The sequence below is a fragment of the Conger conger genome, chromosome 19, assembly GCF_963514075.1.
Source record: "Conger conger chromosome 19, fConCon1.1, whole genome shotgun sequence".
NCBI classification, from domain to species: domain Eukaryota; kingdom Metazoa; phylum Chordata; class Actinopteri; order Anguilliformes; family Congridae; genus Conger; species Conger conger.
Window position 1 is genome coordinate 4,223,112 of NC_083778.1, and position 17,291 is coordinate 4,240,402.

The 17,291-nt window shown below is 43.5% G+C and overlaps 1 protein-coding gene across 21 annotated transcripts in view; it reads right to left on the bottom strand.

Moving 5' to 3' along the window:
* The window catches only part of LOC133118954 (NACHT, LRR and PYD domains-containing protein 12-like), a 687,468-nt gene that overhangs the window by 243,628 nt on the left and 426,549 nt on the right, over window positions 1-17,291 (bottom strand). For 11 of the 21 annotated variants that reach the window (XM_061229299.1, XM_061229296.1, XM_061229293.1 and 8 more), the window contains 2 exons: window positions 6,100-6,447; window positions 906-1,079 (listed from right to left, as the gene is read on the bottom strand). The exons of the other annotated variants lie outside the window; for them this stretch is intronic. In XM_061229299.1, coding sequence (XP_061085283.1) covers window positions 906-1,079; window positions 6,100-6,447 — 522 coding nt within the window. The remainder of the gene's footprint in view (window positions 1-905; window positions 1,080-6,099; window positions 6,448-17,291) is intronic. 21 annotated transcript variants of the gene reach the window in all.

The window sequence follows — 17,291 nt, forward strand, 5'->3', positions numbered from 1 at the left end:
ATGGCTCTCGCTTGTCCCGACTGCGGAGCTTCTCTACTCTAGCTCCCCAGTGGTGAAACAACCTCCCCATTGCTATAAGAACTGCTCACTCACTGCCCATTTTCTACCACAGTCTGAAGACTCACCTCTTCACACTGTACCTTCACTCCTCTGTGGGAGTCTGCTAATCTATTGTCACTTATCTTCACCAGTCTCAGACTTTAGCCCCATGTTGTATTATCTACTTTAATCTAGGACCTTCACCTGTGTATTTGTCTCAGTACTGTAGTTCCTGACCTTATTACTTACAGACCTGGCCTATCTACCTTGCGTACTAGACTTATGTTCATTGCTTTATAACCTATCCTATGCAAATTGGACCTTATCGGACCTGTTCTGTTGTTTGTTCTATGACCTTGATTTGACCTTGAAGTGTCTGCTGAATAAAATGTAATGTGATGTTCACAGAATACGTCACTTCCGTGACAAACACACAGCCATAATTATTAATATAGAATATCATTATTGTACTATATTATTTTATATTATAGCCTACTATATACTGTAAAATAGAATTATCTTTTTCTTCTTGTGTTTATAGTTGGAAAAGAAAATGGAAAGGAAGTCTGTGCACCTCCCCATCATAGAACAAATGTGATCATTGCATTGCCCATCTCAGAGGTACTATGGATCGCTTCTTCATCAAAAATTCTGTGAGACCTCCTCTCCTGCCTGTAGTTTTAACTTATATTGATGCCAATTGCACATGATAGTAGTTTGTCACTACAACTGTTTTTAAAAAAAGCTGAAATGCACTTTGTAAATTTCACATTTATTTTGAAAACACCCCTGCATTTTGCTTTTATTGCCCCTTTAAAAAATTGCACATTTCCAACCCCGATTGAAGGGTTTGTGTTTGTACTCACCCCAGTCTCTGCAGTTGACAGTGTGGGTCCTCCAGTCCAGCAGAGAGCGCTCTCACTCCTGAATCCTGCAGCTCGTTGTCTCTCAGCTCCAGATCACTCAGCTCTGAGTGAGGAGAACGCAAGACTGAGGCCAGAACATCACAGCAGCCCTCTGTGAGATTACACCAACCCAGCCTGTGGAGAAACCACACACACAAACATTAAAATTCACTGGAGATTGTAATAATGTTCACCTTGCCAGTTCATACATATGTCATTTCCTATTTGCATATGCATCAGAGTGGTACATACAAAAAACAGGGAGAGGGTTGTGTAAATTACATTCATAAATTATTCTTAAATGATTTCATAAATTAATCCACCAAATTCTAAGGCAATTATTTAGCTTCATTAACCAAAAAAAGATAAAGGTTTGAAACCGACTGCAATGATTTAATTACCAAACATTTTCTCTATGATGATCACATATGAGACAGAATCTGATTTGCAAACACAAGAAAGTGTTCTTATGATCACTGTGGGGATCCCCCGTGATATGTTCTTCGGTCAGCAAACATATATACATTTTTAAAAAGTTCAACATTCATCATTACACATAAATGGATAAAAAATAACTGTTAATGGACTTTTTTTTTTGCTCTGGTAACCATTTATATAAGGCATAGGTCTGGTCCATTGTCTCCATTGGTCAGTTTGCGTCCAAGCCGTGCCGATATCCACGATGTTCACAAATCTTTAAATTTTACTCTGCGTTTAGATCACCGTAATCTACTTTGTAACCTAAATTAACTTCATGTTATCATCACGCCCCTAGTAGCCTCCCAAAGTAAAACAAAAAGAGTTATTTTGTCCTTTGACCATCTCAGCGATTGTCGGCAAGACCACCAAAGCCTGCTGAAGCAAATGACACATGACGACGCTATGAATTATTTAAATAACTGCACGTTATCTGAATGCGTCCAGATAAACGTTTACACAAATGACTTGTGTCAGTGTCATCAGGTGTAACGTAAAGTAGCAAATAAGCATTGTTATCTCCAAACAACTGCAGCCTTATTAACTTATTAAACACCTAGCCACACGTTTTACAAACATGAGTTGCTGAATTTACGGTTAGGAAATCGATTAGGTATTGAGAAGTTTCCTCTGCTCTCTCCTAATTACGCCGGCTCCATTTCTCTCACCATTTTGTCTCCCCTAGAATTATGGGAATGGTAATTTTGTTCTGTGGTTTAACCAAATTAATAAGAACACAATTCATGATTAACGCGACAAGGCTCTCAAGTTTCATGAAAAACTCTGAGTGAGATTGAAAATCAGGGCTGGAGCAAATAGACATTGTGTATGTTTTGGTTGCAGAGGCCCCTCGGCCGAATCCACTTCTCCCAATTATAATTTAGTTTATAATTGAGTTTATATAAACTATAATTTAGTTTATAATTGACCAGCACAAATAAAACAAATAGACCCGAAAATGACAGGCCAAACCAATAAGACAAACTCAGCTGAATAAAATAAATTGATTTAGTTACACATGTAAGAAAAAAATGTAATAGTTCGGGAGAGGTGATCTTTGTGAGCATTTGTGCGAGGGTGTGACTGAGTGTGTACGTGCGTGCGTGACTGACTGTGTGTGTGTGTGTGTGGTAGGGATGAACCGATATGAAATTTTACGGTACGATACGATATCTTCAAAATATCACGATATTGCCCAGTGGCGTAACGCAAAATATCGGGGGGCCCCTGCAAGGTTTAGGCAGGGGGCAGATTGGTGCAGTGTCAAGTAAATTGAATTTTAATAAATAAATTAATAAAATACTTCGTGTTTTTCTTGTAAAATTGTCTGGTAGACTGTAAACCCCTATCAGTAAACATTTAAATTCGAAATAACATCAATTATCTCTCATTTTCGCAGGGGCATCTTTTCATTGGCTGCACAAGCAAAACATAAGGAACTGCATTTAAACTTTCATATTCGCGCATATTTAAGCAATGTTCCCAAACATAGGCTAATAGCAGCGAGTAGCTAACGTTAAGTTTGCATACAATTCTTCGACATGGAACGTTAAAAACCTCCTGCGGGACTTTGTATTGCAGCCAAACACTACAATTCATAGAAAAAAATGACGTGACAAATGAAATATGTCGAAGTTCTCAACTGAAACAATATTTTACTATTTAAAACGTACTAACTTACTGGAGCGTTGTTCACAGTATACCTACCCATCAGAGCACACCGCCTTTCTGAGCGTGCAGGTGCAGAGTGGGACAAACGCGGCAGATCCTCACAGTAACCCCGCCTACCGGCCAGACGGGTAAAGATCACCAAAAAATGTCAAAAGATCCTCAAGTGTCCAAACGTGGCTCCAAATACAACGAGACTGCTTTTAAAATCATGTTTATTTCCGTGTAGTGGGTTTCATCCCTTCTCGGCCGACTCACCGTGAGAAAAGACAGGTGCCACACCTGTCTTTTCTCACGTGTGAGCGTGTGAACTGGTTGAAATGCGTGTGTCTCAGGGTCAATGGGTGAGACTTGATAGTGATCTGTGAGGTTTGCACAGATCACTATTGTAGGCTGTGCTACAAGGAAGCATATGCGCGCCAAAATGAAAATGCAAATCGAGAATTACATCCCGTTTTGATCCCATGTACTTTAACCCTTGTGCGAATATTTATTGAACAGAAAAAACCTGATGTGTATGCTGGAAAATGCCCATTTTTCCCCTGGTTCATGCCCACACCTTCTCATATCCTGGAGCTCCAACTGCATCTCACCGCCCCTCAAACTGCTCACTATACTTTCCCTCATTTGAACCCGGTTCAACCCAATTTCTCCAATTTACAAAATATCTGTCTTATCCATCCTACCTTTAGACCTTGCTGGCCAGCAGAGGATAGGCTCCCCCTCAAAAGCCGGGTTTCTCCTGAGCCTCTGTTAGAGGATTTTAGTCCCCAATGGGGAGTTTTTACCTCATGTGCTTGCTATTTGGGGTCTAGCCCCAGTTTTTGGCCTTTTGTTACTTTTTGCCCTTTTGTTACAAGATACATCTTTTGCTTTTTTCCTTTTGGTTTTCTGTGACAAACTTCCCACAGCATTGCAAGCTAACACAGCTTGAGGGGCCCTTGTGCTGACTCATCTTAGCTCTGAGAGGAGCATTCTCCTTCACATACTGGACATTATTAGTTAAAGAAAACGACCCTCTTGTTATAAAAGTATTAACACCCATATGCTTCAGTGTCTGAACTTACATCCAAGGCTTCCCCTGGTTGAAATTTTAGTCCAAAATGCTGTTGCTACACACAGCCACAAACCCACATCATGTTCAAGTGGCCTCGAGCTGACTGGATGAAGGGCTTCTTCCGGTAGCCGAATGTCGTTCACATAGTCACCATGTCAGCCGGAGTCCATCTTACCAACAGTGTATTGGTGTATGACAGTTCTGGGGGTTTGCTGGTGCCCCCTCCTGGTCTCATCCATGCTTGTATGGATGGCTGGGAGGGCTTCCAGAACAGAGACATACCACCCAACATATTGTGTCTAAGATTGATAATGAAGATTCTAACTTTGACACCAGTGGTCCTGACTGAACTAGTATTTTATCTACCTGGTTACTGTAATCACATCAAATGGATTGTTGTGGTGTAAGTGTTTTGTAATGTAGTTTAATGTCGTCCCTGTTCAGGGACAGCAGATGAAAATGAGCTACAGAGCAAACTCTGGCTCATCAGTTGTGATGGGCATGGTCCCTGTTAAATGAAATAAGAAAGTAAGTAAAGTAAGGTTGCGGACCGCTGTAGCCCTGTTCCTCCCCCGGTTCATGACCAAACCTCGACACATCCTGGAGCTCAAGTTGCATCACCCTGCCTCTCTAAACCAGCTCACTGTACTTTCCCTCATTTTACACTTTCTACTTTCAGCTAGTTTATTACCTCTACTGTGACCTGTTCAGCCCATTTGACTGGCTGTGATAGATTTCATATCACATTTCTGTTATATCCATTCTGCCCTTACTTTACACCTTGCCAGCCAGCGGAGGATGGGCTCCCCCTCTATAGCCAGGTTCCTCCCGAGATTTCCCATTGGGGAGTTTTTTCTCACCACTTTTTGACGGTGAAAAGCATCTGAGTGACTGTCTTCTATTAAAAGCGCTATACAAATAAAATGAAAAATGTAACCTGTGTGATGCCTTGGCCATGGATGACAGCTGGCCTGTGCTCGCCCACTGATGTAGGGTCAAACACCATCTCCTCCCTCTACTTCACATTTAAAATCAGATGTTTTGAGTCACACCATTGAACAAACCTGTCCATCGCAGAATGCTACAAGGCTACTGCCACTGTGCATTAGGCACAGCTCCCAGGTTGTCTGCTGGTGCTCATCTGTATTTAGTGTGAAAAAAACCGGAGAGTGAACACAACCCTGAGGGGCCCCTGTGCTGACTGATCTTGGCTCTGAGAGCAGCATTCTCCTTCACATACTGGACATTATTAGTCAGGGCACCATGCTGTTGTTACCTCCTCTGAACTTGTCCTTGCAGTTATCTGGCCCTTTGGCTTTCTTATCAGGGTTCTTATCACCAACTGCCAAATGCAGCACCTCTTTACAGTCCTGTTCTGTAGGTGGGAATGAGCTCTTTACAGTCAGTAGACAAGTCCTGTTCTGTAGGTGGGAATGAGCTCTTTACAGTCAGCACAAAAGTCCTGTTCTGTTGGTGGGAATGAGGTGTATTGTATTGTGAGGAGTACAGCTCCCCTTCATCAGAGAGTAGGGTAAAATTAAGGATTTGATAACAGTTCATTGCAGGTAGTGAAGAGTGGAGATGGATGAAGACTGTAATGTGTGACAGACCTGAAACATTTTACTATGCAGGTGGTCAGTCTTTTACCACATCAATCAGACATCCAGCATCCAGTCATCACCTGTGCCCTGATACTACAGACTCCACTCAAACCTTACATTCTGGTCAGGAAACACAAACCTGCCAACCCTAAGACTCATCAAGTTTTATCCTGCTTTTCTTTGCTGTGATAGAGGAGTAAGAAGAGAGGGATGAGACTAATGTGGACAAAAAAGAATGCCAATGGACAGAGTAGTAAACTAAGAGAGAAAGAGCTTTTCATCATTTCACTGTATAGAGCCATAATCACTAATTCTATTTTGTTAAGGTCACACAGAACACCGCACTACTCACCCCAGTCTCTGTAGTTTACAGTTTTGACTCATCAGTCCAGCACAGAGCAGCTTCACTCCTGCATCTCCCAGGTTATTGCTGCTGAGGTCCAGTCTCAGTAGTTTACAGTTTGGACTCATCAGTCCAGCACAGAGCAGCTCCCCTCCTGCATCTCCCAGGTTATTGCTGCTGAGGTCCAGTCTCTGTAGTTTACAGTTTGGACTCATCAGTCCAGCACAGAGCAGCTTCACTCCTGCATCTCCCAGGTTATTGCTGCTGAGGTCAAGATCTGTCAGGGTTGAGTTTGATGACTGGAGAGCTGAGGCCACAATTTCACATGACTCCTCACTTAGGTCACAGCTGTGCAGTCTGTAAAGAAGAATGAATACATTATAGAATAAAAAGGTTAGGTAGGATGTAAAAGATAACATCTCTCAGAGAGGACAGTGAGTTAGTTTGCAATGCTGTGGGACATTTGGCACAGTTAATGATAAGATGTAAAATATAACACACATCTGTCACAGTGGCCCGTGGGTTTGGTTTTGGTTTTCTGTGACAAACTTCCCACAGCATTGCAAGCTAACACAGCTAAAGGCAGACTGACATACCTACGACCTGCTCATATCCTGTGGGCTCCCTACATAAACATGCACAACAATAATGTAGACACAAAACAAATTAAAATAAAGAATAATAATAAATAAAAAAAACTGGTTTCACAATTCTTGGCACCCCTGCGTTAATTTTGTGCTGTAGCTGTACCCAAGTACAAGTGATTCCTTTTGTGTACGTGTCTTTGCGTGTCTTTAGTTGTGAGGCGTGGCAGAACTTTAAAATATATCAGATACATTCAGCTACCTGCTGATTCTGTAACTGTTTGATGTTCCACATCACCGATGTCTTTGACTGTTTTTTTTTTCTCTGCCCTTAACAATGTTTTTAATGGCTTTCTTCACTTCAATGGGCACAATTCTGGTCCTAACAGAAAAAAAGCCAATAACAGAATCCATGCCACTCAAAAGGCAAGAATCAAGACTAGACACTGAAAGCTCTCACCCCTTCAGTTTTTATAGATGTGTTTTTCTCCACTCAATATGCCATAATGACAAAGTGAAAACACGTTTAATAATCTTCATGATTTAGGGGCCGTGGTGGCGCAACGTGTGGTTGCAGTTGGCTGCAGTTGCACACCGGGGATGGGGGTTCGATTCCTGGTCCTGCCAAAAAGCCAAGTTTGGCTGGCCCTCATGGAGCAGCATAATTGGCTCGCTGCTCCAGAGGGAGGGACTTGGCAGGGTCAGCGGATCGCCGCATACAACAGCACCCCGGGCGCCTCGGAATCACGGTCACGAGCATGAGACGAGACACCTTGAAGAAGGCGTGAGGGACGAGGTGTGAGCTGTGTCTCTAATGCTGGCTCTAATCGAATCAGTCGGGGCACAACTGCCTACCAAATTGGGAGAAAAAGGGAAAAAATCTTAAAATAAATGGAATTAAAAAATAAATAAAAATCTTCATGATTATACAGAGAATCTTTCATCAATAAGCTAAACTATTGAAGTTGTCTTGTTCCCTACAGTGCTACAACGCAGTTGTAATAACATCAGTATGTATGTTGTACCAAACTGTAATATCACTTTAAGGAATCTTCTGCTGCTGTGTTGGCTACCTGTGACGTGCTCCAGTCCACTCTCTCCTCCTCTGACCATTCGCTCATTTGTGCCTCCTCCTCACCTATTCCTCCATTTATTTACACATCCTCACCACTTCTCACTTCTATCTTTCTGTTTCTTACCGCTCTTCATTGGCAGTTGTGCTTTCTCTTCTATTTCTGTCTGCCTTCTCTCTCCACTTACTTTGAACAAACTCTTCTGGAGACATATTCACTTTTAAACATTTTCTTGACTGAGTTAGTTATAAATTAGCTGCCTAACTTGCTACATCTCATTTTAGATCTATCCTGTACCATTTCAATAAACTAATTCATTCATTCATTCATTATCTTAACCTGCTTATCCTGAACAGGGTCGCATACATTGGGCAAAAGGCAGGAATACACCCTGGACAGGTTGCCAGTCCATCACAGGGCACACACACCATTCACTCACACACTCATACCTACAGGCAATTTAGACTCTCCAATCAGCCTAACCTGCATGTCTTTGGACTGTGGGAGGAAACCGGAGTCCCCGGAAGAAACCCACGCAGACACGGGGAGAACATGCAAACTCCACACAGAGAAGCCACGGCCGATGGGGATTCAAACCCAGGACCTCCTTGCTGTGAGGCGGCAGTGCTACCCACTGCACCATCCGTGCCGCCCCCTGTCAAACAAGGCAGGACCAAATACATGTGACAGGTGGGACATTAGGATATAAGTCTTCCCTCAGTCACCTGGTTTACATAGACAAAGGGGATACATCACTTTACTATTGTTACCTGCCTTGTGGTTGTGCAGAAGGGAAGCCAAGCAGCACAGAAATGAAATTGCGCAAGTATCTTTTTCTCGCGGTTATTGGTGTACTGTATTAAGAATTGTAAATTTGTGCAGTCTGGATACTTTTCGTCAAGTAAGTCTCTGTGTCAGATTCATAAGTAAAACTAGAACATGGAAGGCTTATAGTTCGACAGCGTTGTTCATAGTTTCCCATGTTTTATGTTTCAAGCGCAGCATTGAGTGGATGGCGATTCGATGCAAGCGGAGAGAATTGTCGGGTGGCAAATATTGAAACGAGGTAAGCGGTTTGTTCCGTCCCATTCTAGGTGAACATAAGCTTGCCATGTGGTTTGGGTTTGTGTGTCAAAAATGAGGTTCTGATTTCTTCTTTATTTTCTCTTAAAATTATTGGGGTTGGGGTTTTGCGTTGCAGCGGGAAAGTAGTGTAATTAAATCTAACTCTCTTATTCTTTCGGTGTTTTGTGTGTTCTCCTGCTCCTGACTATGTAAGAGGTGGCGTACCTTCAGTCACTGTTTTTCCCTGATTTATAATTAGAGTATTTTATTATCCTCTGATTTAGTAACGTGCCTCATCACTGCTTAAGATGTATATTCAGGAGCGTGTAATAGCTGCAGGTCCACCAGGGGGTGGCGCATTATGAAAGAGGGGAGCAGGTAACCTGGATCACGGACCTCCTGAATGGTTTATGAACTCCGACTTGTCGCTGTGTTTTTATTGTATGTGTCTTTTCAATTCATACAAACCTACTTTGGGCTGGTGCCTTGGGCAGAGTGCATTCCCTAATTTGGGCAGACAGTATCTCTGTGTGATATCACTACAATTTGCAGTGTAACACTGATTTAATTGGTTGATGGTGTATTTTGTTTGTTTGCCTGTTTATTGTTACTTTACTATTCATTCACTACCTCTACCTGACATTTACACAGTGTGATCTTTGAGAGTGCAGACTGCTCTGCATAGTGTTTCTGCTTCGTCATTAGTAACTGTGCTGACCCAATTCTGTACATTGTAGCTGTGGGACAAGTGTCCACCTCTCAGCTCCTATGAGCCATTGCCCAGTCCAACCAATGTGTTTTTATTATTATTCATGAATTGTATAAATTAATTTTCATCTGATTAATCTGATTCATTTGATTGAATAGCACTTGTGCGGGGCTCATCGGTGATTCTTTTAGTAGGGTTCTCTCACCCCTTATTGTGAGAGTGGCGTAAAAAACCTCAATCACTTTAACTGTAGCTGGCGCTCGAGCTACTGCAGGCCAAATACAGAATATGCCGATGTTCGAGTAAGGAAAAAAGGAGAGGGTTTGATGAGTCAACTGATGAGCCCAGGTTAAATCCTCAGGCCCGTTTCAAAGTACAGACATACTTCCAGGTTCTTGACGCGTTTATAACACAGAGGAAGATGAGATTTGCTGATGTGAGGGAAATGGCATCAAAATATCAAGCCCTTAAACCCAAGTATTTCTTTGCCTGAGATTCAATACAATATATAAACGAGCTAGCAGCTTATTATGGTGATGATGTCTGTGCGTCAGATGTGCATGATGAATACTGTTCCTTTTGGGACATATACCAAATGCCAATAATGTAATGTAATGTAATGTAATTTACGAGTTTCAGCACACCTCGCACCCTCCGGTCGAGCAGTGGGTATAGCTAGCGGGTGACCTCTGCTGGTCACTCAAGGTAGCCGGACCCAGTTTTTGGCTGAGCTTCTTCACAGCCAAGTGTTTATATTGTAAGAATTATAAGAAACTAAAACATAACTTAAAGAATAATGGCTAAAATATATCACTACTACCATAGGCTACATATCACACCAACCAGTTCACGTTATCTTAATCTGAAGTTACAGCTCACCAATAGCCTATGTGTTTACATTTACATTCAAATTGATCAGTTCCCAGCTTCCGAGAGGAGCTTAGCAGAGCATTGCTGTCTCTTCACACGGACTGGGAAGAGAGTCCCACCTGGATGACTGACTATAAAAACATAATAGTTTAATTTGTACAGTCATATTAGAGTTATTGTTCAATATAATTAAAGTGAAACATGTATCTTTGTAAAATACTTTATTTATTCAAGTAAAGAGTTATCATTACCATATGCTCTTTCTTTCCCAACAAATTTCTGGTTAATGGCACAACAAGATTAAATGTGATGTTGGTATATTTGAATGTAAACTTAACCAAGTGCATAAGAATAAAGGCATGTATTAGGGATTAATTAATCATATTAAAATGCACCAGAAGCGTCCAAATTGCGTCAGAAAAAAGAGGCCAGCGGACATCATCTGAATGATGATTTTAAATCTTTGAGCTACTCTCATTGATTTAATAATTACAAATGTTCCTCACAAATTTTCTGATATTGGTGTTTTCTGCAATGACCTAAGTGACCACTGTGCTTTTGCTGCTGTTAGAAATACTAAGATCCCAAATTCGAGAAGGGTTTTTTTTTTTTTTACCTGATTTCTTTCTTTTTAATTGGAGCAGGATAGAACTAATCCCTGGTGTTGAAACAGCCTGGAAATTATTTTATGATGGGTTCATTTCAATCATAAATAGACACGCCCCTTTCTGCAGGAATTTCAATCAAATCCCCCCTAAGTCTCCTTTCACTGAGATTAAGCATCTTAAGTCTTTCTTAAGAACTTTTATCTTTGATACATTGTTTTCCAGCACCTCTATATCTTTCTTATAGTGAAGTCCCAGAACTGCACACAGTCATCAAAGTGTTTTCTAACAAGGGCATCGTAAGGCGAGTATAACTTCCTTTTTATTTATACTCAGTACTCTTGGCTATGTATCCCAGCATCCTCTTGGCCAGCATCACTGCTACCGCACATTCACTAGAACCTGAAATGCTTTGATCAACTATTACCCACAAGTCTTTTTCAACTTGAGCACCTTCCAATTCCGTACCAGCCATAAAGTAATCCTGCCTTATGTTTTTATTTCCTACAGGTAATAGAACTTCACATTTAGTTACATTGTATTTAATTTGCCAGGTTTCCACCCACTGTCTTGTGTGTCTTGCGTGTGATATGTGTGTGTCTTGTGTGTCTTGTGTGTGATATGTGTGTGTCTTGTGTGTCTTGTGTGTGATATGCTTTTTACCAGAGCCAGAGCAATGGCAGTGGTGGAACACAAGCCAGCCGGGCTCACAACCTAAATATTGAGGAATCCATTAATACTAAAACAGCCACCAGAGAGCCCACACACCCTAAAGCACACAATCCCTCAAACACAAGATAAAAACTCACCCAAAACAGCCACCAGAGAGCCCACACACCCTAAAGCACACAATCCCTCAAACACAAGATAAAAACTCACCCAAAACAGCCACCAGAGAGCCCACACACCCTAAAGCACACAATCCCTCAAACACAAGATAAAAACTCACCCAAAACAGCCACCAGAGAGCCCACACACCCTAAAGCACACAATCCCTCAAACAAACAGATCGCACAAAAATACACAGAGTTGGCCATTTTAATAGACTCCAACGGAGCCTATAAACGAGGAGCAGCTTTTTCCTGGCCAAAAAGTACCAAAGATTTGGTGTCCCAGGACCAAGGATGCACTTCAGATTCTGTCCGAGCCTGATTTCAGCTCCTCCAAACACATCATCATCCACACAGGCACAAATGACCTGAGGGAAGAGCAGGAGAGGGTGGGGGTTCTGCTCAGGAGAGTGGCAGAGAGGGCCTCAGAGAGCTTCCCCAACTCCAAAATCACCATCTCAGACCTCCTGCCCCGCAGGGACTTCCACCCCCTCACTATACATCTCCAGAGGCTGCGCTCTGCTACCCAACATGCACCTGGCTCATCACCCCACCATCGGACCCTGGGACCTGCACGACCAGGTGCACCTCTTCAAGTCAGCAGTCGGGGAGTTCGCCAAGACGCTGAAAGACGTGGCACTCAGCAGACGCTCTGGCAACAAGAGAAGAGTCTCCAGCACCGCCCAGCAGAGCCCTCCTGCACCGCCCAGGACCCCCCTCACCACCCAGCCCACCTCAGACACATCGCACCCAACAAAGGACCGGGATACCAACCTCACCCAGCCCACCTGAATGCACCACCCCAACCAAGCACACTGCCCCCACCAGCCCAACCAAGCACACTACCCCCACCAGCCCAACCAAGCACACTGCCCCCACCACCCCAACCAAGCACACTACCCCCACCAGCCCAACCAAGCACACTACCCCCACCACCCCAACCAAGCACACTACCCCCACCAGCCCAACCAAGCACACTGCCCCCACCAGCCCAACCAAGCACACTACCCCCACCACCCCAACCAAGCACACTACCCCCACCAGCCCAACCAAGCACACTGCCCCCACCAGCCCAACCAAGCACACTGCCCCCACCAGCCCAACCAAGCACACTACCCCCACCAGCCCAACCAAGCACACTACCCCCACCAGCCCAACCAAGCACACTACCCCCACCAGCCCAACCAAGCACACTACCCCCACCACCCCAACCAAGCACACTACCCCCACCAGCCCAACCAAGCACACTACCCCCACCAGCCCAACCAAGCACACTGCCCCCACCAGCCCAACCAAGCACACTACCCCCACCACCCCAACCAAGCACACTGCCCCCACCAGCCCAACCAAGCACACTACCCCCACCACCCCAACCAAGCACACTACCCCCACCACCCCAACCAAGCACACTACCCCCACCAGCCCAACCAAGCACACTGCCCCCACCAGCCCAACCAAGCACACTGCCCCCACCAGCCCAACCAAGCACACTACCCCCACCAGCCCAACCAAGCACACTACCCCCACCAGCCCAACCAAGCACACTACCCCCACCAGCCCAACCAAGCACACTACCCCCACCACCCCAACCAAGCACACTACCCCCACCACCCCAACCAAGCACACTACCCCCACCAGCCCAACCAAGCACACTGCCCCCACCAGCCCAACCAAGCACACTACCCCCACCACCCCAACCAAGCACACTGCCCCCACCAGCCCAACCAAGCACACTACCCCCACCACCCCAACCAAGCACACTACCCCCTACCAGCCCAACCAAACACACTGCCTCTCACAGACCCACCAGCCCAACCAAACACACTACCTCTCACAGACCCACCAGCCCAACCAAACACACTACCTCTCACAGACCCACCAGCCCAACCAAGCACACTGCCTCTCACAGACCCACCAGCCCAGCCCCGGCCCGACTCACCCCCCCAGGACCCCGCCCCACAACACAGCCCACACAGCTACACTGAAGCCCTGCGAGGCCCAAATGACTCTGAGTACATCGGTGAGATCACACAGCTGCTCATGTACATCTGTACAAAGCTCAGTGGATAGAGGGGAAAAAATGTAAATAAAAGAAAAATATGCTTCTATTTTATAATAAATGCATATTGTCATATTCTTTAAATACATATATATTGTTGATAAAGGCGGAGTTAAAAAGGTTTTTATCCCTTCAGGCCTGAATATAAAATCGTTTATTTTCTATATTGTTCGTCTCATCCAAAACAATTGTAATCATTAACAGTTACCACAGTATGAAATCTATTTAGATTAGCGTGTGGAATATCCAGGGACTGAGCTCTTCAATTTTTGGTTCAAAGAGCCAGGCCCTGGAATTCAAAGACAATATAAAAAATATTTACATAATTATTTTACAAGAGACATGGCGTCTGGAAGGTGCTGTCACTCACTGTCCCACAGATTACAAAGAAATGATTGTGCCCTCACAAAAACTAAGTACCATCACTCAAGACTCTAGACTCGAGACTCAGGGGGACTAATAATCTGGTATGAATCTGAATTACAAAAACTCATCGAGCCCATCAAAAAAGGAAAAAATTACTTATGGTTGAAAATCTAAAAATAATTTTGAAACAAAAGATGTGTTTTTCTGTGCAGTCTAAATTCCTCCTTCAGAGTCCCCTTATTTCTGTGAAGAAATGTTCCCCAACCTGCAGAAAGAATCAAGTCATTTCCAGGCCCAGGGGAATGTACTCATCTGTGGGGATCTGAACTCCAGAACCGGAACCCTGCTGGATTTCACCAGCACAGAGGGAGACAACTACATTAGCGGCCAAAAATTGGAATATCCTCCAAAGAAACACCCATGACAGGGTTACTCCTGCAGCTCTGACGTAGCCTGAGTCTGTACATTGTCAACAGTAGGAGACTCTTAAGGAAGATACACCTATTGCTCACCTCCTGGCCACAGTACAGTTGATTACATGGTCACAGATGTAGACCCCTTCTGTTTCAGTGCATTTACTGCCAAGCCACTAACCCCTCTGTCTGATCACAGCCAAATTACTGTGTATCTGAAAAGGACAGAAACTAACACCACCACACACACACCGCCCAGTAAGCTGTTCAAACTTCCAAAATCATACAGATGGGCAGAAAAACAGAACAGAACAGTTCCAGAAAGCAATTGGCACCAAAAAAATTCTAACATTATTAGACACCTTTCTGGAAAGCACATATGCTCACAGTACAGAAGGTGTAAATCAGGCAGTGGAAAATATCAATTTTATGGGAAAACTGCTAACATATCTGAAGTGAAAATATCAAGTAATAAATAAATAAAATCCAACGACAACAACTGGTTTGATACAGAATGTCAAAATATAAGGAAAAAACTGTGGAAACTGTCAAATCAAAAACACAGAGACCTATTAAACCCTGATTTGCACCTCTGTTACTCTGAGACACTAACACTACAAATACATGTTCAGAACCAAAAAAGCTTTGTATAGCCATAAACAGCTGAATAAATAAAAATAAAAAAACTGAATAAATCAAAACTGAACAATTGGCCATTCAAAACGGAGATATGGACTGAACACTTCAAAACTTTAAAACAATACACCTCAACACAGCATCAGAACAAAACCACATCCAACAGAAGTTACAATCACTAGAATTGGCAATAAAAGAACCAAAACCCACTGGATTCTTCCATTACTGGACAGGAGCTACTGGAGAAACTGCAGGTCCTCAAACCCAAAAAAGCCTCTGGACCTGATGGCATCTTAAATGAGATGCTAAAACACACTAGAGTCAAATTTCACAGGCTATTCTGAAATGATTTAACTTGGTTCTGAGCGTGGGTTACTTCCCTGACATCTGGAATCAAGGGCTTATAACCCCAATCTTTAAAAGTGGAGATAAACTGGATCCCAACAATTACCGAGGCATTTGTGTGAACAGTAATCTGGGGAAGGTTCTCTGTAGCATTATGAATACAAGACTTACAGACTTTCTCAATGAGCTCAATGTCCTGAGTAAAAGTCAAATTGGATTCTTACCAAAACGCTGCACAGCTGATCATATTTACACAAACTTCTTGAAAGCGGTGTAGGGGGTAAAACGTATGATATTGTTAACTCAATGTACACAGGCAATAAGTGTGGCATATAAATTGGCAACCAAAGAACAGCACAGGGCTTACAGCAGGGCCTGGATCTGCTAGAGAAATACCGTCAGACCTGGGCCCTGACAGTAAACAGCAAAAAGTCAAAGATAATGATTTTCCAAAAAAGATCCAGATCTCAGAGAAATGCATATAACTTCAGAATAGGGACAAACCACATAGAACACTGCACAAACTAGAACTATTTAGGCCTAAATATAAAATGTTCCGGAAATTTCAACATGCCAATAAATGAACTGAAAGAGAAGGCATGTAGGGCATTCTATGCCATAAAGAAAAAGATCAGCATTGAAATCCCAATCAGAATTAATATATTGTGCCCTGCGATGGACTGGCGACCTGTCCAGGGTGTATTCCTGCCTTTCGCCCAATGTATGCTGGGATAGGCTCCAGCCCCCCTGCGACCCTGATCAGGATAAGCGGGTTCAGATAATGGATGGATGGATGGAGAATTAATATATGGTTAAAAATATTAGAATCAGTAATTGAACCAATTGCCCCATATGGCAGTGAAGTGTGGGGTCCGCTTACAAAGCAAGATTTTGCTCAATGGGACAAATACCCAACTGAAACCCTGCATGCATGCGTTTTGTAAGAACATCTTACAGGTACAACGGAAAACGGCAAACAATGCATGCAGGGCAGAATTAGGCCAATATCCATTATTTGTCATGATGGAGGTAATGACCCTTGGTGACCACCAGAGGGCTGGGTCTCATTGGTTTCACCTGGACCTCATTAGCACCAGAGGATTTCTCCTCCTCAAGGGTATTTAAGACCAGTGCGGACAGTTCTTCAATGCATTTGTGTTCAACTGTTTGCAACTTGCACAAAGCCGGTGAAGCACAAGGTAGACTCTGCGAACTTACGAGTCAGGTACTGTGTGTGTGGTTCCAATTCGTTGGAGAGATTAAAAAGGCAAGGAAGGCGTTCAGCTGGCTAGTGTTGCGATTCACTTCCACAAGGGTCTTAGTTTTCTTTTTCTTTCGGGCTTGTGTGAACCGGTGGTAGAGGGACGTTGTTGTCCCCGGTAATGTATTTTGGTTTGTTTCGTTTTCCTGAGCTGCGTCTCAAAGATTTTATTTTCGTGCCTAGTATTTTCGCTAGGTTGTATTTTATTTTGATCCCCGGGTTGCTACTGTCAGTGCTCATCTACAAGCACTTGTTTTGGTTGAGTGGTTCACCCTGGTTTTCTAAGGGTCGTTTTATTTTCTACAGCCGTTTTGGGCTTGATTTCTGTTTCGATTGAAAATCTCGTTTGGGTTATTTTCTGTTCCTCCCCCTGTTCCGGGAGAAG